Source organism: Balaenoptera musculus, chromosome 13 (genome assembly GCF_009873245.2).
Source record: "Balaenoptera musculus isolate JJ_BM4_2016_0621 chromosome 13, mBalMus1.pri.v3, whole genome shotgun sequence".
Classification (NCBI taxonomy): Eukaryota; Metazoa; Chordata; class Mammalia; order Artiodactyla; family Balaenopteridae; genus Balaenoptera; species Balaenoptera musculus.
In genome coordinates this window covers 82,930,827-82,954,026 of record NC_045797.1, presented here as the reverse complement: position 1 = coordinate 82,954,026, position 23,200 = coordinate 82,930,827, and the positions used below count along the sequence as shown (strand labels likewise).

At 51.6% G+C, this 23,200-nt stretch overlaps 1 protein-coding gene across 2 annotated transcripts in view; it reads left to right on the top strand.

Annotated features, from left to right (window-relative positions):
• Positions 1-23,200, top strand: part of ATP6V1C2 (ATPase H+ transporting V1 subunit C2) — a 49,236-nt gene that overhangs the window by 13,008 nt on the left and 13,028 nt on the right. For both annotated transcript variants that reach the window (XM_036873023.1, XM_036873022.1), the window contains exons 4-6: positions 11,003-11,088; positions 17,962-18,056; positions 22,551-22,642. In XM_036873023.1, the coding sequence (XP_036728918.1) occupies positions 11,003-11,088; positions 17,962-18,056; positions 22,551-22,642 (273 nt within the window). The remainder of the gene's footprint in view (positions 1-11,002; positions 11,089-17,961; positions 18,057-22,550; positions 22,643-23,200) is intronic.

The window sequence follows — 23,200 nt, the reverse complement described above, 5'->3', positions numbered from 1 at the left end:
GTGTGTGTGTGTGTGGTTTTTTGTTTGTTTGTTTGTGAACAGGTAATACATTCACATGCATCAAAGATAAAAACAATATAAAAGGCTCCACATGAGAAGTTTCCCTTATGCTCTCCCCATCCAACTCCCTCCTCAGCCCCCACTTAGGAAGCTGCTTGTATGAATCGCTTGGATACATTTCTGGTCCTTCTTTATTCAAATACAGGCAAATTCCAACACAGATTCTTATTTCTCCCCTTTTCAAATACAAAGTAGTAATCCACATGTTTAGCATCTTGCTTCTTTTTCACTTAATATATCCTGGGAGATTTTTCCTGTCAGTACATAGAGAGCCGTCTGGGTTTTAAGCTACCTTGCATTCCACATGGGGGAGGTATCATAGTTTATTAACCAGCCCTAGAGGTGGACACTTGGCTTGTTTACTTTTATGGGGAAGGAGGCCGTTACCAACAGTGCTGCAGGGTGTAATCTTGCTCCAACATCATTCCTTTGCACATATAATTGTGCAGGTGTATCTGCAGGATGAATTCTCAGAAGCAAATTGCTGGATCCCAGGGTCATATGCCTTTGTAGTTTTAATGGATGTTGTCAGATTTCTCTGACCATTTTGCATTTCCACTAGCAATGAAATTAAGGAGTCCCCATTTTCCTACAATCTTTCTAATCAAGTATGCTGTCAAATTTGGGGGTTTTTATGAACCTGATAGGTAAGAAATGGTACCTCAGTGTAGTGTAGGCTTTTTTTTTTTTTAAACGGCTTTATTTAGACGTAAATGACATACAACAAATGGCAAATTTTTAAAGTGTACATTTCGAATGATGAGTTTTGACATATATACATCAGTGAAACCATCACCACAGTCAAGATAGAACACATCTGTTACCCCCAAAAGTTCCTTGTGCCACTTATTCAACACTAATCTGCTTTCTGTCACTATAAGAGTCTGCATGTGTTTTAAGAACTCTTTTTTTAAATATAAATTTATTTATTTATTTATTTTTGGCTGCGTTGGGTCTTCGTGGCTGCGTGCGGGCTTTCTCTAAGTTGTGTGGAGTGGGGGGCTTCTCTTCATTGCAGTGCACAGGCTTCTCATTGCGGTGGCTTCTCTTGTTGTGGAGCACAGGCTCTAGGCGTGTGGGCTTCAGTAGTTGTGGCTCGCGGGTTCAGTAGTTGTGGCTTGCGGGCTCTAGAGCACTGGCCCAGTAGTTGTGGTGCACGGGCTTAGTTGCTCCGCGGCATGTGTGATCTTCCCAGACCAGGGCTCAAACCCGTGTCCCCTGCATTGGCAGGCAGATTCTTAACCACTGCGCCACCAGGGAAGTCCTAGTACTTTTATATAAATGGAATGATATAGTATGTACTCTATTTTTTTGGTTTGGTTTTTCCATCCTGTATCATTATTTGAGATTTATCGATGTTGTGGTGTGCATATTAATAGTCATTTTTCTTTTTTTTTTTTACTGCTGAGTAGTATTCCATTTTATGGGTAAGCCACAATTTATTCACCCATTGGAGGACATTTAGATGGTTTCCAGTTTTGGACTATTTAAGTTGTTATGAATATCCATGTACCGTTTTTGTATTGACATAGTTTTCATTTCTCTTGGGTAAATACCTATTCCTTGAGGCAGCTAGGTTCTTGGTACCCAAAGTGTGAGTGCATACCTCCCCTTTGACCCTCAAACCTTTGCATTGCTTCCTGACCCTGTGGGATGGTAGTGGCTTGGATGAGGGCCAGATTAGGACCCTCTAAAGCATGGGGTCCCAGGGCATGGCCCCCTTGCCATGGACTAAGCTTGATATTACAGCTGCATTGAGTATTACTATTTTGTAGACATAAGGGATACTGATTTTTTTTTTTTGGCCGCGCTGCGGCCCGCGGGATCTTAGTTCCCTGACCAGGGATTGAACCCTGTCCCCCTGCAGTGGAAGCGCGGAGTCCTAATCACTGGACCGCCAGGAATTCTCAGGAATACTGATTTATTTTTTTAAAGAAATGCCCATTCTTTGAAAAGTTCACATTCTGGGAGATGTAAAGTAAAGATGCAGAGTAAAGCAAACGTCTGGATCCTATCGGTGGCATGTGAGTGAAGCAGGAGAGACCGGGGACCATGGTGGCTCTGAGGAGCATTGGACTGATTTCTTGCTTCACATCCTAAGGCACTTATCCAGCTAGCCAGCCAGGATTTGCTGGGCGTCTGTGTGTTTTCTAGGAGCCACTATATTTTTGCTTGAGCTGATGATAGTTCAATTAATGAGTTTTCAGAGATCTGTTTGTTTAGTGGTGACCAGATGAGGAAACCAGCACTTTAGCAGAGTGATAATTTATGTGATGGAGGGAGGGTCCTGGTGTAAGCCCCCTGGAGGCAACAACTGTGGTCTGTTTGTTCACTGCTGTTTCCCATAACATCGCCTGGCGCATAACAGATACAGTATGTTTTTGCTGAGTGCGGGAAGCAACAATTTTTTTTTTAATGGTAGTTGTTTTTTGTTTTTTTTTTAATTGGGGTACAGTTGATTTACAATGCTGTGTTAGTTTCAGGTGTGCAGCAGAGGAAGCAACGTGTTGTGGGTGGAGATGTTCTCCGACTCTCAGTTGTACAACATTTGTTAGGGTTGACTTGCCTTGAGGAGGGGGCACTTGGGCTGTTATAAAGGGTGAGTAGCGTCCAGGTAGCTTCAGAAGGCTGGCCTGGGAAGGGCAAGGGAGGGGAAGAGGGTGGAGAAAGAGGAGGCCGGACAGGGAGGGGTGTTCCTTGTAAACTCTGCTAAGGAGCTGGAACGTCAATATTTGAACTTCTTGGGGAACCAATGCTAGAGTTGAAGCAATAGGATGGCATGCTAAAATGTGTATTTTTAGAGATCCCTCTGGCTGCCATGGGAGGGAGGGGCAGGAGGAGGCTAGATTGGGAGAGGCAAGGAAAGCACACAGGAGGCTGTTGAAGGAAACCTGGGCAAAGATGGCACGGCCTGCCTGGGACAGCGACCCAGGGCAGGGCTTGGACAGGTTTCTGGTAACTGTGAAATATAGTGGTGATGGGAAAAAAGGGGGTAGAGCCAAGGAACTCTGGGGGAGGTGGCGACATCCAGCATGAATGACCACACCAGACCTTGGCATTCTCCACGCTGGGTCTCCACCCTCGAAGCCAAGAAAAAGGCTGAGACAGTTTTTTATAAAATTGAGATATAATTCAACACTGCAGTATTCATCCCCTTAATGAATAAAATTCATTTGTCTCTAGTATATTTACAAAGTACCAGCCATTGCCACTGCCTAATTCCAGAATGTCGCCATCATCCCCAAAGGATGATTTGTACCCATGGCCGTCCCCTCCCAAGGAGCGTCAGGCTGTCCTAGAGGCCTTGTTTTTGTCCTGGTCAGCTCCCAAGGAGCTGTGTGACCTCAGGCAAGTCCCCACCTTGCCTTGGTCCCTGAAGGCTCTTCCAGCTGTGACCCCATGTGATGATTCTGGGTGGGCAAATTATGTTATGGTCATACTTCCATGGCTCTAAAGTAATGTTAAAGATTTTTTAATGGCGGGGCTGGGCTTGTTTCATTTTATTTATTTATTTATTTTTTATTTTTTATTTTTTTAAACTAAGACCACTTGACTGTTACTGAAATGAATAGCCCAGTTTGCTTTTTATTTTTTTTAAAGAAATTCACGTTCTTTTATTTATTTATTTATGACTGTGTTGAGTCTTCGTTTCTGCGCGAGGGCTTCCTCCAGTTGCGGCAAGTGGGGACCACTCCTCATCGCGGCGCGCGGGCCCCTCACCATCGCGGCCTCTCCTGTTGCGGAGCACAGGCTCCAGACGCGCAGGCTCAGTAATTGTGGCTCACGGGCCCAGTTGCTCCGTGGCATGTGGGATCTTCCCAGACCAGGGCTCGAACCCGTGTCCCCTGCATTGGCAGGCAGACCCTCAACCACTGCGCCACCAGGGAAGCCCTCATTTTATTTTTTATGGCAATAAAACACAGATGATTCTACTGTAATTAACACCCTAATTAGCATCTTAGCGTAAATCTTTGTCTTCATTTTTGGTTACCTCCTAAAGTTGCACTTCCGAAAGTGAAATTACAGGTTCAAAGGATGTAGAAATATTTAAAGTTGCTTGTACACATTGGTAAGTTGTTTTCCAACGAGGTCGCAAGAACGTGCTGTTTCATCAGACCCCCATCGATTCAGTGCCTTTGAAAAACGCTGTTCGTGTCCCTGGCAAAATGAAAATGATGTATGATTGTGTGAATGTGGGTTTCTTGCATCACCAGCACGAGCAAGCACACTTTTGGGTGTTCCTGAGTCCCCTGTCATCCCATTTTGTGATCTGCCATTTCTGGCCTTGACCCCTCCATCCCCTGGGAAGGCTGCGGGTGGTACCACTCTGGTGGCACCCTTCACCTGTGAGCCCTGGGGCCCCTGCCGTTGGGCGTGGTGACCGGGCTGCTTGGTGGGTTGACTTTTGGCAAACTCTCCAGAACGTAGACAAATGTGTGCTGATGCTTAGGGAGCTAACTGCCCGGTTATTCCTAAAAGACCCCGGAGCATTTCGGTACCACTTCCGAACAAGTAGCCTTCCTCTCCTCCACGTTCCACTAGGGGGCAAATTTTCTCTGAGGGTAGGTTGACTTTTTTTTTTTTTTAATTTTGGCAGCGGCACGTGGGTTCTTAGTTCTCCAACCAGGGATCGAACCCGTGCCCCCTGCAGTGGAAGCACAGAATCCTAACCACTGGACCGCCAGGGAAGTCCTGGCAGGTTGGCTTTTTGGAGAGGACCAAGAATTTCTATGCTGTGTTATGGGCAAGTTAAGCTGCACAAAGCCAACCTGGCCAGAACCAATTCTGTTCTGAGTGACGGTGGCAGGGGGCGGGGTGACTTAACTGAGTGGCATTCCTCTAAAGGTGGAAATATTTGTCTATTTCTGAAACGGAGTTTCTGAGAATCCAGGGCAGAATTCAAAGTAAGCTGTAAATGGGGCCAGAGTCCCCAGAGCAGGGACCTCCCAGAGACCTCACTGGATCTTGTTTTTCTAAAACGAAAGTCACTGAATTGCTCTCCTCACATTTTCCTGATGACTTTGCTGCGGGACATGTCCCTTTGGCTGAGGAGGAAGCAGAGAGACAAAGGAGCGGGTGAGGTGCCCAAGGGCTCCTGAGTCACCAGAGGAGCGGTGGGGAGCAGACTGCCTACCTGTGTGGAAGCTTCTGGACCTGACTGCTCAGGGCCGCCGTGTGGCTGCAGAGGGAGGCTGGGCCTGTGGTGGCACCTTTACCTTGACTCTGAGGCCAGTTAGCGCTGAGGGAGGGGCTTGGGGTTTGGGTCCCCCATAGCAGGGCACGTCAATCCCAGGTGCGCTGCCAGCAGCTGGTGTGGAGGATGGAGACTTGCTTTAGAGGCAAGGGTACAGGACTGGTACTAGCTGAGGCTGCGGCCACCAGCAGAGGGCCAGGGGCCAGGGCCGGGGGGAGTTTCTTGGCCTCCCCGAATCTGTTTCCTCAGCTCCTGGGGGCTTCTCCTCCTCCTTTGTCCTGAGGATTCAGATGTATCTGTGCCAAGGGCCCTTCTGAGGACCGAGGGCAGCTCACTAGATGGAGCCACTGTTACCCTTGCTTCAGACCCTATGGAAACTCCCTCTTCCCTCCCTGTCACCTGTTGGCCCTCTCCCCCAGGCTTGGGGTCCTTTCTGAAAACCAGACCCACCTTAGTCTGCTCTGCCTGAATTATCCAGAAATCCCAGGGGAGGGACGATGCCCTCTTTCATGTCCCGTAGACTGGCGCTCAGGACCTCGGAACCTGAGAGCCATGCTATCTTTATGAGAGAACTGGGTATAGGAGACCCAGCCCTTCCCACAGAGCAGGGGGAGAGGCAGGTGGGTACAGATCGCCCCGCTGAGGCGGAGCGCCCTGATGGAAGTGTGGCCCACAGGGATGCTTTGCTGCGCACAGTTGGCATGGAGACACCATTTAGGAAGCATCTCGTCTGTGCTTGAGCCCTGGGGTAGGTGGACTCAGGTGAGCGGGGATCAGCCCCCTCCTCCGCTTCCACCTAGTGCGGGGCAGCCTTCCTGCCCCGGCTGCTCCTTCCCACCCGCAGACCTGGGCCTGGAAAAGCCCTGAGGCCCTGCACGCCAGACGGCCAGATGAGATTGCAGGAGGAGAGGCGGTAGACACAGAGATCTCAGGAACACCTGCCTAGCTGTGCTCTTAGCTCTGGAGCCATCATATACCCCAAGGGGCAGCAGGAATTCGGGGCCCCGTTGGAGCCCAGGGTGCAGAAATCAGCAGTGCTCAAGGTGCCCCAGAGTATTTGTAGAAAGGGAGGACAGGGTGTTTCTGTCACCTACTCGGCCACAGGCATCTCCGTCTTTCCTGACTCTTATCCCTGCCATTCCAGGTCTCCGGATTCTGCCTGTTCAGCTCCTGAAGGCCTCCTTCCTTCTCAGTTCCCTACCTGCCCCGCCTCACACCTGGGTGATGCCTTCCCCCGCCCCCATCTTACTCATTTTCCTCGTGGGGGCTCCCCAGATGACTGCCAGGGTATCAGCAGTTAATTTGAAAGAAATCTTAACGGGCTGTGCCCAGGTAGCATGCTTTTGACTTATTCCTTTATTAGCTTCTTGCTTTGTGTATTTGCAAGACCATTATTGGTCATTTTATTATTAATACATAATCATGCTGGTTTTTTTAAGTCCAAATTCCACCTCTGCAGTCCCACTCCCCAAAGGACACCATTTCCACAATTTATTGCGAATCTGTATAGACTTTTCTATACATAATACAAGTTTGAGTTTTTATGTCTTTTGCTTTTTACAAAAATGTGGTCATAACTATAGATACTGTTTATTATTTGCCTTTTTTCCTTTTATTCCGTGATGTACAGCCTTTCATGGCAATCTGTGAGAGACCTCCCTCATTGCTTATTGTTTGTTAGTTTGTTTTTAATTTTTTGGCCATGCGACGTGGCATGCGGGATCTCAGTTCCCCAATCAGGGATCGAACCCGCTCCCCCTGCAGTGGGAGTGCTGAGTCTTAATCAATGGACCGCCAGGGAAGTCCCTCTGCCTCATTGTGTTTTAGAGATTCCTTGGTGATCCATTATATCAGCTGGGTCCCCTATTGATAACACTGAGATGACTTCCTGTCTTCTGCAATTACAGACCATGCCACAGCCCACATCCTTGTGTATACGGTTTTTTGCGCAGGAGCCAGTGTATCAGAAGGGCCAATTCCTAGAAGTAGAATTGCTGGGCAAAAATATCTGTGTGTTAAAAACGTTTGATTGATATTCTGAAAATAACTGTCTTGTAAAGCTGTTCATTTGACACGCCATGTCAACAGGGCATTGGTATTCCCGTTTCCTAGAGTATTTGCCAGTGCTGAAATTATAAATCTTTTTACTATGCCCATCTGGTAAGTGAAAAGTGCTTTATCACAGCAAGTGAGGTTAAGCTTTTATCCTGATGTTTATGGGTGATTTTTTTTTTAACCAGGCCTCCTCACCATCAGTGTTGACTGGTGATTTTGAGCCCTTTTCAGTGCTTGTTGGCCATTTGTATATCTCCTTTGGAGAAATGTCTATTCAAGTCCTATGCCCATTCACGTTCAACGTTGTCACGTTGGCAAGGATTTAGGAGGCAGGCGCTCTCATCCATTGTTGGTGGGAGGGTGCACTGGCTCTGTATACTTGGCGATAATTTGGCCTTATCTGTTAAAATTGCAAATACACCCTGTATTCCAGTAGTTACTCTTCTGCAATTTATCCTACATACGTGCCTGCACAAATGGGCAAAATATGCGTTTTGTTGCAAAATCATTCAAAGCGTAAACAACCTAAATGTTCAATCGAGAGAATTAGTTATGATACAACCTTGCAATGAAATGCTATGCAGTCAATGAAAGGAATGAGGAAGCTCTACCGTGGCATGTAAAGGTTTTCACAATGAACTGTAAAGTGAAAAAAGTAAATTTAAAACAGCATCTAGACTCTTAGATTCCTTTCAATGAGAAAAATGTTCTGATTTTGTCATACCACAATTCACGGATGACTGTAGTTAATGATCACAGTAAGTCAGGGAAGTTTTGTTATGTGCAACAAGCAATTTTTCCAGCAATTAAGCTTCGTCAGACCGTGCTATTCTGAGATGTTCCGTGGTGGTGTACACACCTAGGGGCAGGTGTGCCTCCATGCTTGTTATAGTTAAACATTTCTTGGAGGCTAGAATTGGGAACAGCAAAGAGTCATTAACAGAATGACAAGGGAATTCTGCTTTTAGGTCGATTAGGAAGGAAGCATGTGTGTTATTTAGGTGCTATGACATTCGTTTATTCATTCAGCAAACATTTCCTGAACAGCTGCTGTGCTTCAGGCATTGCCATTGGGGCTGCAGTTACTACTTCCTTCATGTAAAGAAATTACTCAAAATATGACAGAGGATATGGTAATAAGAGACAGCAACCTGCATGTGTCTCTATAATAATGATAAAGAGGAGCCCTTGACAGCATTAGAAAGAAGCTCTCTGAGGGCAGGGGCTGTTTTGTGCATAGCATCTAGGTTCACAGCACTCTAATCAGTGCTTGGCACACAGTTGATTAATGTCTGGAATTTGCTAAATGAATGAGTGAATGAACGAATGAATTTATAGGGTCAGGGTTCTAACAAATAACAGAAGACATACTCCAATTAGGATGATTTGAGAAAGGTCTATTCATAAAGGAGCATATAGTTGTATGAGGGCTTTTGAGAAGCACAAGGAACGGTACAGGAACCCAGGTAGAGGCAGAGAGGTTACCACACCCCTAGGCTATAGGAGATGAGGAGAGATAGGTTACTGGAACTGGGGGGGAACCAGATTTGCACCCCCTACCCCTGCCCTCACCGTCTCCTATCGAATCTACTGGGGAGCCAGAGGGCAGAGAGCCCAGACACCTCCATCAGGCTGCTGAGAGCTCATCTGAAGGTACCTGCCACAAACTCCCGGGGGCCTGGTTCTTGGTATGCATTGCACCAAACTGTGTGAGATGAAGAACATCACCCCCATTTTGCCAAGGAAATGGAATGAAATTAGCTAGGTAACTTGCCCCAGTTATCATTAGTAAAATGCAGAACTACCATCCTAAGAAATGCCAACACATTTGTGGAGATTTGAGCCCAGGTGGCCCAGAACCTTGGGGTCCACAGACAGACTGGGTAGTTGGGAGGCAAATTACTCCTCTGGGCCACAGTCTCCCAGCTGTAAAATGGGATGATAACCTCTTCGAGAATTTTTGTGATGATTCAATAACAGTGATAGAGAACTTGGTAAACAAAAGAAAACCTCAACTTAATATAAACTGTGGAAGTGTTAAGTATTTGGAAATAGGCCAAAATGCAAAGCACGTGTTTCCTTTTGGGTGGGAGAGTGTGGTTGTTCATTTTTTTAAAATAATTAATTAATTAATTAATTATATTTAATTTTGGCTGCATTGGGTCTTTGTTGCTGTGTGCGGGCTTTCTCTAGTTGCGGCGAGCGGGTGCTACTCTTCATTGCAGTGCTCGGCCTTCTCATTGCGGTGACTTCTCTTGTTGCGGAGCATGGGCTCTAGGCACGCGGGCTTCAGTAGTTGTGGCATGTGGGCTCAGTAGTTGTGGCTTGCAGGCTCTAGAGCACAGGCTCAGTAGTTGTGGCACATGGGCTCGGTTGCTCCGTGGCATGTGGGATCTTCCCGGACCAGGGCTCAAACCCGTGCCCCTGCGTTGGCAGGCAGATTCCCAACCACTGCACCACCAGGAAAGCCCCTTCATTTTTTGTTAATTACTTTATACTTGTGTTTTTCAGTTTATGGTCACGAACATACATTAGTTAGATACGAAAACAAGTTGCTCTCCCTGCCTACTCCGTCCTTTTTTCCTTCCCTCTCTCCGTCTTTCCCTCTCTCCCTCTCTTTCTTTAATCTGGGGCCTTTCAGTGCCCTCTGCCTCAGTTTTCTGTGTTGGGCCCTAGGCCCCTGGGCTCCAAGCTCTGAGTGGCCACATGGCCAGTGCCTGCATCAGCAGAAAACCGTGTTCTGCATTTGGAATTCAGTGACCTCATCCTCCTCCCTGCAAACACCTGCCCCCTCCTGGGAGCCAGGAGAATGAGGAGAGAGGGCCTGAGGCAAAGATGTAGGTCATCAGAGCTTTTAGACTTTGATCCTGGTTGGCCTGCTGCCAGCTGGACTTCTAACTGATGGGCCTCCAGGAGTGGACACTCTTTGCCACCAGACACTCCTGCCTGATTAGTTCTATTAATATTTATAACAATCCCGCAAAATGGGTATCATCCCATTTTACAGAGAAGAGAACTGAGGCTCAAAGAGATTAAATAAATTTGGCCAGAGTCATACATTTGGCAGAGCCACAGTGAACTTGAGCCCTTCTGCCTCAAATCTCATACTTTCCTTTCCTTTCTCATACTTTCTTGAGCCTTCAGTATGTTTTCTGAAGACTTAGAAAGTTTTAATTTTCTAATTATAAAAGCAACACTGGATTAGAATAGAAAATATGTAAAGTAGGAACAACATTTTCACATAGCTGCAGCCATACTGTCTGTACAAGTCTGTATCTTGTTTTTTTTCCACGTAACATTATAATGCACGCCTTGTTCCACGGTATTAGAAATTCCTTGTAAACCTATTTTCAGTGGCTGCTAATAACCCCTCAGCTGGGTATACCGTCCTTCACTTAAACAATCCGCTATTGTCAGACCTTCCAGTGGCTTCCAGTTTTTCGCTGTCAGCAACGTTACTGTGAAGAACATCTTGTTATTTAGAAAGCTTTTTCTGTTTGTCTGTTTCCTTAAGATAGTTTCCCAGAAGTGGAAACACTGGTTTAAATACTGGTTAGCATTTTACATCTCTTCATGCATATTGCTGGATTGTTCTCCCAAAGGGTGACCCTGGTCCTTTTCCCACCAGCAGAGTGTGAGAGTATTCTGAGGGCAGTTTCCTACTCTAACTGGCTTTTTGTTCCTTCCCCAAAGCCTCATAAAGAGAATGGCCCAGAGTGTGGTGGAAGTGATGGAAGATGCAAAGGGGAAGGTCCAGGAGAACCTTCTGGCCAATGGAGGTAGGTTCCTGAAGTGCGTTTATGACAGTGCTTTCCCAGCTCATTCTGGTCCATCAGTGGCCTCAGATGTGGCCACACAGTAGCGGCTGAAATGATACAGGTACCACGGAAGCTCCCAACTGACACATCGGCACCGCTGTTTGGATGACGTGCGCCTTTACAAGCTTATAATCCTGCTGTCTCATTTCTAAAGCATCTGGCATTTCTTACCTGTAGCTGAACTCCTCAATGAAACTTGAAATGAAAATGGGTTCAATGAGGTTTAATGGTTGGTTGGCTCACCCACCTTGTCTATCAGCCTCCACTTTATCCCGCAGGGAGTATTCCATCCCCACCCCCCAACCGATTTATCCCTTTCCCCGAACGAGGCTGAAAAATGCCTTCATTGCTGGGAATGCCTCAGACTGAATTCTTTAGCTGTGCCCAGTAGGTAGAGGAGAGATTGACCTAAAACACTTTGGGTAGCATGTTTGCATTTGGCATTCTGTCTCCCCTATGCGAACAGGATAAATCTTTAGATTCCAAAGATGTTTTGGTCCATGAATTAGTGTACAGACAATTTGAGCGCACTTAAAATGTGCAAGACAAAAACTTTGAGGCTTTGGAAACCTTAGAATTAGGTGTTTCAGCATCTGTAGAGATAATTAAACCTATGACTCTATGCATAAGTATACTGAAAATGAGAACATATATTCTCTATTTAATATTTATTTATATCATTTATTACATATAAATTAAAGTTTTTTCCCTTCTGGGAACATTTCTTTTTTTTCGGCCACCGTGTGGCATGCGGGGTCTTAACTCCCCGACCAGGGATCGAACTCGTGCCCCCTGCAGTGGAAGCGTGGAGTCCTAACCACTGAACCGCCAGGGAATTCCCTCCTGGGAACATTCGAAAGCTTTTTATTTGCTTGTTTTAACTGATAAATGGAAATGTTCGTACTCCCAAATCTGAACTTCGTTTTGTATGTTAATGCAGTCTAATAACTCCACCTTATTACGTTGCAGGTTTGAAGGAAAAAATGAAATGTTTGAAGAGTAGGTTGTGCGTTGTTTGTTGTGTGTGTGCTCAACGTGCCACCCGCATGTCCCCGGGAAGGTGGAATCTCAGTCTGGTTGTAGGGATACGGTGATCAGGTGACGATGGATTTCTCAAGTGACAATCTCGTAGCGTGGTCACGATATCCATATAACACAGATGGCGACTGTTTTTTCCCTCCCCCCTCTTCCTTGCATCTCCCTTGTCTCGAACAGCAACACTGCATGCCTCCTGGAGTGGTGAATGCCTTGACCCTGGAGTTCAAGATCAACTTGGGCATCTTTTGGCTTGTGGTTCGCTTCTTGCCTTGATGGCTGTCTCTAGCGTCCTCCTGCCTGTTCTTGGGGGCTGGCTGTTTTGTGGACCCTGACGACTTAAATGCCAGGCTTAGCTTTGTATGGCCTTGATGGGGTTCCCGCATACAGGAAGCCTTCTTCTCTCAGGCCCCTCCTGGGAGAGTCCCTATGCCCAAACAGGCCAGTTCTGGTTTCCCTGTTAGAAGGTGTCGTTTGCTTTGGTTGTTCTCCAGCCTGCTCAGACTGGTGGAATTGAAGCCAGCAAATCCTCTTAGGACGAATACAAATCTTTACAGAGTAGAAGTCACCAAAATGCCTTCCCAAATGCAATCTGTCAGTTACACTGAGATTTCTTGCCGAGGCTAATCAAACAAATTATTTTGTTCAACTGATGAACTGATCTTACTTCCCAGCAGATAACTCACAGGGCCCTGGACTGAAGCGCGAACTTAGGGCCTAGAGCTACTTTTCTACATAAAAACCTGGTCTTGAGGATTCTAGGATTTGAGCTCACATTACAATAATGATCAAAATGCTTACATTCTACTCAAAATTCACCTCAATTAAAATTAGATGTTATTATTACATCGTATCCATTCCCAGTCCAAATGGCACGACTCTAAGAGCCGCTGCTCCTCTCAGGAGGGGGGAATTCAGCTTCATTTGTTCGTATGTGTTTCATTATCTCTAGGCCTCCTGGGAGTTGGGTGCCCACAACTTCCAGACTAAAGCCTCCAAAGCTGGTCCCGTACCCCAGCCCTGTGCAAACAAAGGTCAAGGACGCTAGGGCAGTGCTCATGGCCGGCTCCTGAACATTCATCATGCACGGTAGTGTAGTAAAGGCTCTGAAAACTACTGCAGTCAAGAGACCTTTGAAACAGTTTGGCTCAGGCTTTCCTGATACTATTCGGATGGGGAAATATTTTTCTTCTGCAGAGCACCCAGGGAACTAGTGATTGAGAGAATTAACTGGAGAAACTCAGTGTTGCCCCCAGCAGGTGGGATTTTAATGTGATGTCGCTGAGGGTGCACCCAAGTCTTCTGGGCTGTTGTTTCCTGGAGGGCCAGCAGCACTGGCCTTGGAACGGTCAGGCTTGGTCCTTTGTGACCTTGGCAGGTCACCTCCCTGGGTCTTGGTTTTCTCACCTGTCAGTGGACTTAATCCCTTTACGGCTCTCTGCCCTGCCCGGGGAACCTTTTGTTCTTGTTGGTTCTCTGCCTCTCGCTGCGCTTGGAGCGTGGAAGGACACAGACGCGTCTGATTGCAGCAGAGGCCGCGTGCGCAGAGCCAGAGCCATCCGAAGGCCCGTCTGGCTGCCCGGGCAGCAGGCCTGTGTGGTCACAGGTCCTTCTTTCGGCTGCTGCCGGGAAGGCCTTGTTTTGGTTCTTAGATGACATCGTCGTTGCTCAAGGGCAGCCGCCTGTGTACAGCGTGTTTTGAGTCAAAGTGAGCCTGCCTGGGCCCTGGTCTGACCTCACGGGCCCTTGATCCAAGCCCCACGCTGCTCCCTCGAGACCAGGCTTCCGGACTTCAGCTAGGGAGAGGGGAGGGGAGGCGAGCCTGTCATTTCCGGAGCAGGCGGAGACGAGGCTGTGGGACTGGCTGCCCAGGAGGGCCCAGGGCTGCCGCTTTCTAAGGCTGAGGACGGTCCTCAGGCGGAGAGGGCTAGGCCCTTGGATGCGTGAGCTGGGGCCGGGGGGAGGGGCAGTGTCTGGAGCTGGGGCTGGTGCTCCCCACCTGGAAGAGGAGGTGTCGGAGGAGGAGGAGGAGGAGGAAGGAGTCACAGTCACGAACCAGAGGTTTCTGGAGGCTTCTGCGGGGAGACCTTCACCGTCTCCGTATCTCACCTCCTCATTCATCAGACGCTCGTGCCTGGCCATCGAGTACCAGGCGCTGTGCTGGGTGCTGGGCATCCAGAGATGGTTGTCCTCCAGGAGCTCGCGGCCGGGGCATCCGACCCACAGGGCCTGACGCGCTGTGATGGAGACCAAGTGCTCAGGAGCGTCCTCGAGGAGGGGCGCTGAGTCTTAAAGGAATTACACGCATTCTAGTGGAAAAGGGGGACGCGTTCTCTTCGGTCTGAGTGCCGTAAAAGCCTGGAGTTTGTGAAAATGCATGGACACGAGACCTTGTCTGAAATGTACCTCTTCTAAGCAACCCGGATAGTGTTAGTACAATAATCAGGGTTATTAGGCAGATTCTCATACGAAGCACTTGCTCCCTGCTGGGCACTGTCACAGGCTCTGGGGACACAGCGATTATCACCTGCCCTCAAGGAGGCTGAAAGAGCCAGGGAATCAAGGGCGATCGTGCCGCGTCATTAGCGTGATGGGGCTGGCGAGCATCCCAGGGCTCAGGCCAGCAGGGGGAGGGAGGGTTGGGCAGGCTTTCAGGAGTTGGTCTCCAGCCTGATGTTTAGGACAAGAGCAGCAGTGAGAGAGAGAGAGAGGGGTGGGGGGTGACTTAGCTTGGGTGGTGGTGTGCCCATGGGGTCTGGGGGTGGCAGAGGTAGGAGTCTCTAGAGCACACATCTGCCTGGCACCTACCTAGGGCGGGCTGTTCCCCGGCCTGTGTGGTGGGCAATGGCTCCCACCAGGCAGCATGTGACCGCATGGGAGGTGTGTGACCGTTGTGCTTGCCCAGGGCCTGGCCCACAGTAGGGTCCAGTAGCAGGATCCGGGTGACTGCTGGCACACGAGGAGTCCTTTGTGACGGTCAGTTCTGCCTCTGACTGCACCCCTGCCATCATCCAGACCTCAGTTCGGTTCCTCCGAGGCCTGGATCCTTCCTACAAAGTCATTTCCCTGCCCTAGTGTAGCAATCCCCAAATCCATATTAATACCAAATCAATACCAAAATCTGTATTAGCTCAGGCTGCCATATCAAAATACTGCAGACTGGAGTCTTAAACCACAGATGTTTATCTCTCACAGCTCTGGAGGCTGGAAATTCAAGGTCAAGGTGATGGCAGGTATGGTTCCTGGTGAGAACCTGCTCCCTTCCCTGTGTGTTCACACGGCCCTTGCTTAGTGGGAGCATGGGGGGCGGGGGGGCTCTTTGGTGTCTCCTTATAAGGGCACTGGTCCACTTGGGTCAGGGCCCCACCCTTGGTGCCTCAGAGGCCCTCTTGTCAATCCCAACGCCGTTGGAATCTGAAGGACCCTCTTAAGTCAAGAGACCAGAGGTATCGGAGTGTGATTCTTGCGAAGGTGCCGACAATGGCGGCTTCCCTGTCCCCGCAGAGTGTGGCCGTGCCTGCCCGAGGCCGGGGCGGGGAAGGAGCATGGCCCTCCCTGGCCTCCACGTTCCTTGTCTCCTTTTCTGGTGGACGTTACACGACTTACTCTGTGCCAGAGTTTCCTCATCTCTGAGACGGAGATAATAATAATATTGGACAGGGTTGAAGGGTAAATGAACTGAAATAACTCATGCGTCCAGGCCAGGGTAAAGCACCAGCCGGCGTCAGCTACTGTAATGGTCATCACCGGCATCGTCATCCTGCTGACCTCCCTCCCGCAGGCCCCTTCCCTCCTCCAAGCCCCACTTCATTTCCACCTGCCATGTGGGAACGTAACTGACCCGGATATCCGACTTCGCTGGTCCCAAGCTGAGCCCGGCTCCACTCGCCTCTGCTCCATCCCAGGCTGCCGCCTCCCCGCTGCCTGGCGGAGGGAACGTGCCCTCCTTTCACCCGTCACCCAGCCTGGAGGCCCAGCTGTGCCCCGATCCTCCTTCGTGCCCCGCGGGTAACTGCCCCTGCGTGCTGTTGTTGGCCCCCTGCCTCTGCTCCCCGGGCAGGGGCCCCTCTTAGCTTTCCCTTCTCTCTCCCTCGAAGCCCCGGAGAAGGCTCCTCGGAGCACGGGTGTCCTCGCCCGGCTGGGTCCTGACCTCTTGGTGACCTCTCCGCAGTGCTGTTGAGGTTGGAGTGACGCGTGTCCCACTCCGGGCGCGTGCGAGGGGCTCAGGGAGTGGGCGTGGTGTCTGTAGCGCCACAGGAGAAGGTGCAGACGTGACCTTCCTGACCCGGCCTGGCCGTCCTGTTCCCCCTCCGTCCACACTCCCTGCTCCGTCAGCTTGACCCGGGGGACCTCATGCCCCGCACGCGATGCTCACCATTGCACCCCGCCTGGCGCCCAGCATCCTCCTTCACTGGCCACGTGGCAGACTCTGTCCCATTCCGTCCCTGCGTGAATACGGGGTCCCCACAAAGCCGTCCCAGGACAGGAGGCAGGTGTGGGCTCTCCCCCTCCTTCCTCAGCCCCTGCCAGCCTTGTGTTACGCTGCTCACCGTGGTGTCATGTTCGACTCGTGTCCCGAGCAAACAGGGAGCACCTCGAAGGCGAGGGGGCTACGGTCTGCTGTCCCCAGCACGGCAGTGAGCTGGCCTTCAGTCCCGGCGACTGAATGCTGAGGGGGCAGTGACCAGTCCCGGCGTGAAGGGCCGGCGTCCACATATCTGGGGTGAGAGCCCGGGATAGCAAGGCCCGTCTTGCTGGGGTTCATGGAATCCAGGGGCCCCCTTAGTGCGTCCTGCACTGAAGGGGTAATGGACCGGGGTGTAGCCTGCAGCTGGCCCCCGGGTCGCACCCTTTCACTGTGCCTGGAGCTCCCCTGAAGAGAGAGGGCCCTCAGGAGGTGTGCGGACACCCCTTCGCGCTCCCACTTCTCAGGTCAGGAGGCTGAGGTGCAATGAGGTTTGGTTACTGACACGCCCCAGGGCCCCCAAGCGCCGCTGGCTGACCTCCCAGCCCCTTCCTCCACCCGCGGCTGGTGAGAGACAATCACAAACACCCTGAGCACGCAGGTTTAGGCTTGCTTTTGGAGAAATTAAGAGAGAAAAGAAAATTTGAGAAAACACTGATTTGTTCCACTCACTATACACTTTTATGTAAAGAACATGCCCTGACAAATGCACGTCCGTACCAGGTGGTAAAAACCACCTTCACTAACTCCAGTATTTCGCTAACGTTGAAAATGCCTTTGTTAAAACAGACGTGTGTGAGGACCTGGCCTATGTCTAGCGCTGGGACGGGGGAGAGGCAGGGAGATGGTCATCTGCAGGGCAGGTGGCACCCATGGTGGCTGTGGGGCCTTCGGGGGTTGGCTTGGGGCTCTCTGGGGTACCTTTGGGGTACCTCGAACTTACAACTTCAGCTGGGAGTGTGGTCAAACCAACTGGAAAAGGCAGGGGATTCGTCTGGTGCCGCAGAATACCTCCGACTTCGTGGCCACCCCCTGGGAGAGCAGGGCCTCTCACACGCGGGGCTCTGGGGCAGCCGTCTGAGTTCGAGTTCGGGTGCAGGAGCGCACCTTTGCAGCATCCTGAGGGTAGGGCCACCCGTGGTCCTGGCTGATGGCTGGCCTGGCCCTCTGCTCCCGTGGGGAGCATCTGCTCTCCCGGAGGGGGAGGGCGCCCTGAGTCTGTCCTCCCGTTTCTCTCATTGCTTCCTCGGTTTCAGTGGGGACGCTTGGCCTGCCTTGGTCTCAGGAGAGACGGGAAGTCCACTGTCTGTTGCAATGTGTTTATGTTCTTCCAGCTGACTTAACGTCCTTTGTGACCCACTTCGAATGGGACATGGCCAAGTATCCTGCGAAGCAGCCGCTGGTGAGCATAGCAGACACTCTGACAAAGGTAAGAGAAGGGCCTTCTCTTGGGGGACGTCACACTGCTGTGACCGGCGTCACTGACCATCTGGGGTGAAGCTACACGGCGTTTGCACCCTGGCAAAGCAAGGAGGGACTTTCCAGAGGCGGGAGGCTGGGTGGGTTCTCGCCCTGCCCAGTGGCCCTGGGTGGGGTCCCTTCCCCTCTGGCTCCCGCCAGCCCTGACTGGGCCCTGAGCTGTGGCCTTCCATGCGCTGGGCAAGGTCAGATGCCTTTGGGTTTCAGGGCAGCCCTGGAAACAGGTTGTTGACCACCTGTCCTCCCTACACCTCTTCCAGATCTGCCACTGGGCAGGGTGGCTTCGTCTTACAGGACACTCCCCTCGACGGGTGCTCTGAGCCCCTGGTGTTCTGACCCCAGACCCCGGTGCCCGTTCACCGCGCTCCCCTTTGAAAGATACTGATGGAGAAGTCAGCCCCACCCTGACTCTCCCGACCCCGACGGTGATTGTTTACCTAACAAAAACTATCTGCTTCCGTGGAGAGTTTGGCTTAAGAGCCCTAACTCCTGGGAGGCAACTCTCGGGGTCCCAGCCCTGGTGACAGTGGGGAGGCCGGTGAGTGCTGCCGCCATGATTGCACTGTCTCGGTGAGCGGGGGCCTCCAGCTTCTGCTTCGTTGATAAAAGCACCAAGGCGGAGCCCTCTGGGGACATCGCGGGTGTCTTGCAGCGTGTTGACTCCTGTTGGTCCCCCTGCGGGTGGGCGCTGATGAAGAGTCTGAGAGTTAGCCTGATGGTTTATGGCCACTGTCCCTCCCCTCCCTCCAGGATGCGCAGAGCCCCTAATACGTCACGTCTCCTGTGGCTGGGTGGCTGGGGAGCATCTCAGCCAGACCGGGAACAAAGCCTTCCTGTTGTCTGAGGGCGACAGAAGCGCCCAGGTGTGTCTGGGCGGGTCAGGTGAAGGCGATGGGCTGCTGGGACGCCCCCCCCGCCCCCCTTGCAGTCCTGTGCATCTCCTGCTGGCAGGCTGGCGCCCGGCCTGTGTCTTCTGGGTGGGACCAGAAGGCTCCGGAATCTCGGTGCGGCTCGTCGGGCACCCTTTACGTCACAGAGGTCCCAGCCCCTCCTGGGGCGATTGGGCAGTGATTCTGGAAGGCCCTTCGAGGAGGGGCTCCCAGAGCACCTGTGCCAGATGCGGCATCCAGGAGGGTGCTGTGCCCCTCCACCCCCAAGCTGGCAGCACGCAGTAGTTTGTGGGACTGGCCGCTCCCCGCCCTGCTCTGGTGAGGCCAGGCCGAGCCAGGCAGCACGGCCAGCGCTGTGCCAAACGGCCACGGGGGACAGCGCTCGCCGGCATGGCTGTCCGGGGGATGCAGGCAGTGAGGAGGGTTCCCAGAGTGCATCGGGGCGTCAGCTGAGGGGGGCGGGGAGCAGAGCAGTTGTAGAGGACGGGACCTGGCTTCTCTCTAGTCCGGGGGACCCAAAGAGTGACTTTGGCAGGAAAGCAGGGTGGGGAGGAGGGCAGTGGTTTGGAAAGCGCTCCCTGTGTGCCTGGAACCATGCTGGGCTTGTACTTCCCACGTCACCCCTATGGTGCAGGTGTCGCCTTCCTCTGCTTTCAGATGGGGAAGCTGGCTGAGAGGTTGCAGGCATCCCCCAGCACCTGCGGGTGTTGAAGTATTGCCCTGGGATGGGGGTGCAGGTGTTGAAGTATTGCCCTGGGATGGGGGTGCAGGTGTTGAAGTATTGCCCTGGGATGGGGGTGCAGGTGTTGAAGTATTGCCCTGGGATGGGGGTGCAGGTGTTGAAGTATTGCCCTGGGATGGGGGTGCAGGTGTTGAAGTATTGCCCTGGGATGGGGGTGCAGGTCTTGGTTGGGCTGTATGCCTGGCATCGCTTCCCAAGGAAGCCCTGGGTTGGCTCCACTGCCAGGAATCAGCTCTTTGAGGCCAGCCGGGCAGAGGCTCCGGGTATTGGCTCCCCCACCCCATCCTGCCCCAGGAGCACTCGAGCGCTGCCCTCAGCGCTGGTTCAGGCCTGTTCCCCGCATTGGGAGATCTGAATCTGTTAACTAGAGACGTCCTAGTCAGAGGAACTCCCTTCTCCGAAAGTGACCAGTGTCTTCTAGGTGTCCGAACAGGTCTCCCCACCTGGGAGGCGCCCTGTGCTGACACTCTCAGGGCTGGGCCCCCGACCCTCCCGACAGCTGGGAACTGAGCCCACCTGCCTCCCCTAATGAAGAGGAGCGAGGATGGGGACCCAGCCCCTGGCTGTGTCCGTCTCCACGGGCTGGGTCACAGTGTGGTTTCAGAAAGGCTCCTGAATCTCACCGGCATAACACAGCAGTTTCTTTGCCTACCGCATGCATGTCCACAGTGCTTGGCGGGGGCCTGCTCCCTGCCAGCCCACTCGGGCACCGGCCGCTGGCGTCTCCACCACCTGAAGCATCTCTGGGTGCTGTGCAGGGAGGTTCACGGGGTCTCAGGACTCTGCCTGGCGCACCTGCCCTCAGTGGTGGGAAGTGCACGCCAGCCGCATGCCAGAAGGAGCAGGACTGGGAACGTTTGGTTCTGGAATGTTCTCGAAGCACTGCCTTGTGCCGGCCGCCCTGCCCAGAATTGCAGAGAGGACCCAGACCCAGCCTGCCCTTGAGGGGCTCAGTCTGTTGAAGAAAGGGCTCACCTTTCTGGGTGACCTGCTCTGAAGACTGTAGCAGCTCACGGTAATTCCATGGCACTGAGCTCAGAGAGCTTCAGGAGCTGACACCACGTCACACAGCCAGAGCTGGAACTGGCATTCAAATCCGGGCCTGACGGGTTCCCAAGTCCTAGTTCCTCTCATTGTTTTGCTGGTTTCTAAACACAACTCTGTAGTTTTTCATTGGCTTTGGTAAAATCAGAAGAATAAAGACGACACAGGATTTTTTGTTTGATTTTTTTTCCTTTTAAAAAAATTCAAATGTATAAATCTTATTTTAAAAATCAAGATCTGTGGCTTGTAGCCATGTCAATTTCCTGGTTATGATATTGTACTCTTGTTATGTGAGATGTTACCAATGGGTGAGACGGGTACATGGGATCTCTTGTACTATTCTTGCAATTTCCTGTGAATCGATAATCATTTCAAGGTAAAAAGGTTCTAAAAATTGTAAAAAAAAAAAAAAAAAAAATTATAAATCTTATTTTAAAAATCAAACAGTCAAAATGGAAAGATGAAAGAAAGCGTTAAAGGCCCCCCCCCGACATCACCCACATGTCCCCTCCCCTCCAATTGCTGCTCCCTTTAATCTCCCTGAAGGTAACCAATGTTTACAAGTTTAAAGTGGATCCTCTCATCTATATTAAAAGTATATATATTTCAACTCAGAATTGCTCATATCCTACAGATCGCCTCCTTTTTCTGTGTAGTGATTCCTGAGATATTCCCGTAGCAGCAGTGGTGTACTGATCTGTTGTGTCTGTTGGTGCGATGTAAATGTCCCCTCCGCAGCCGAGGGCGGGCCTGTGAGGCGCCCCTGAGTGTGTCTCCTCCCGGCGTGGCCTGGAGGAAACGGGCACAGTCTCCCAAGAGCCGCGGGGCCAGCCCTCAGCCACCGTGCCGCTGGCACAGTAGTCCGTGGTGTGGGTGCTGTGCTTTGTCGGACCCGTTCTGTGTTCGTGGACCCTGCTGTTAAAGTGTGAGCCAGAAAATCCCCACAGTTCCCACGTGCAAGAGGGGTTCGCCGCTGTCTCTGAGCCGCTGGCTTCAGTGACCTCGAGATACTGATTTGCAGTGATCGTCGTAACAGCTGCTGTGTTGTGAGCGCTTCCGTTGAATTGGGCCCGGTGAGCATTTTTCTCTCACTGCTGTGGGTGAGTTATCACCCTGGCTGAGCAGGTGGGGCACCTGAGGCCAGGCATCTGGAGACCTGAGCCTTGGGCCTCAGTTGTCTCATTTCCCTGCCCACCGCAGGAGGGCATCCCGGACGTGCTCCTGAAACTTCCAGAACAGGGGGATCTCCCTAACGTCAGGCTGGTGACCTGCCTCCAAACTGAAAAGAGCCTTCCTACCTACACAGAACAGGAAGGGGCTGCCGTGGGGCACAGCTGAGCCTGGAGACCTGGGTGCTGGTCAGGGCTGGGCTACAGAGGGTCCCCCGAGAAGCCGGGCTGGGGGTCGGCCCGAGCTGACCTCTAGCAGAGCCTGAGAGCACGTGGAGTTGGGGCCCTGGGGGCCCTGAGAGTACGAGATGGGCTTGAAATCGGGACAAGACTCAGCTTGCTGAGTGATCCTAGAAAAGCCATTTATATCTCGAGCCCCCTGTTGGCAAAGTGGGGACGTTAATCCCTTCCCTGCCTCCCGGGGTGAGCTCACTGTAGGGTCAAATGCTGGAAGGCCTGGGAGAGCAGAGGCGAGAAAAACGTAAGCCATCCCGGCGAACGGGCAGGGTGCAGTGTTTTCCTTAAGTGCACCAGGAGCAATTGGCGGCAATTTTGAAAAGTTCAACCAACTCTTTAAACTCTTTTGCTTTTCCAAATAGCAACTGGCACAGATTGAGACGGACCTGAAGTCCCGAACGGCCGCCTACAGCGCTCTGAAGACAAATCTGGAGAACCTGGAGAAGAAATCCACGTGAGTATTCGGGTTCCCGCGCTCCTCGCGGCCTCAGGGCCTGGCCAGGGCAGCGTCCAAGCCGGGCTCCTGCACGGGCCTTTCAGATCACTGGGTGAGCTGGGTGTCTGTGTCTGAGAGAGAGAGACAGCCAGCCAGCCAGCCAGACGGACAGACAGACACAGAGGCACTCCTGCCTCTTCAGGAGTTACGTGCTGGGCAGGGAGGGCCAACAGTAACAGTGGTTGATTGAACATACACGGAGTGAAGGAGGGGAGGGTGAAGAGGGTCAGACAGTCTCTACCTCCCTCTGATGTTTCTCTTTTTCTTCTTCGGATCAGTGTTTATTAAGTACCCACTATACTCAGGCCTTATGCTAGGCCCTAAAGATACAAAGCAGAATAAAATATCCTTTCTGCACTAGGAGAGCTCACAGTTATTCACTCAACAAATATTTATGGAAAGTCTGCTTTGCGCAAGGGGTACAGGTGTAAACCGGACAGATAAGGTCTGGTAACGTAAGGAGTCCGGGACAGACGGGCACCGCAGGGTGCCTTTGGAGAGGGACCCTAAGGGCCT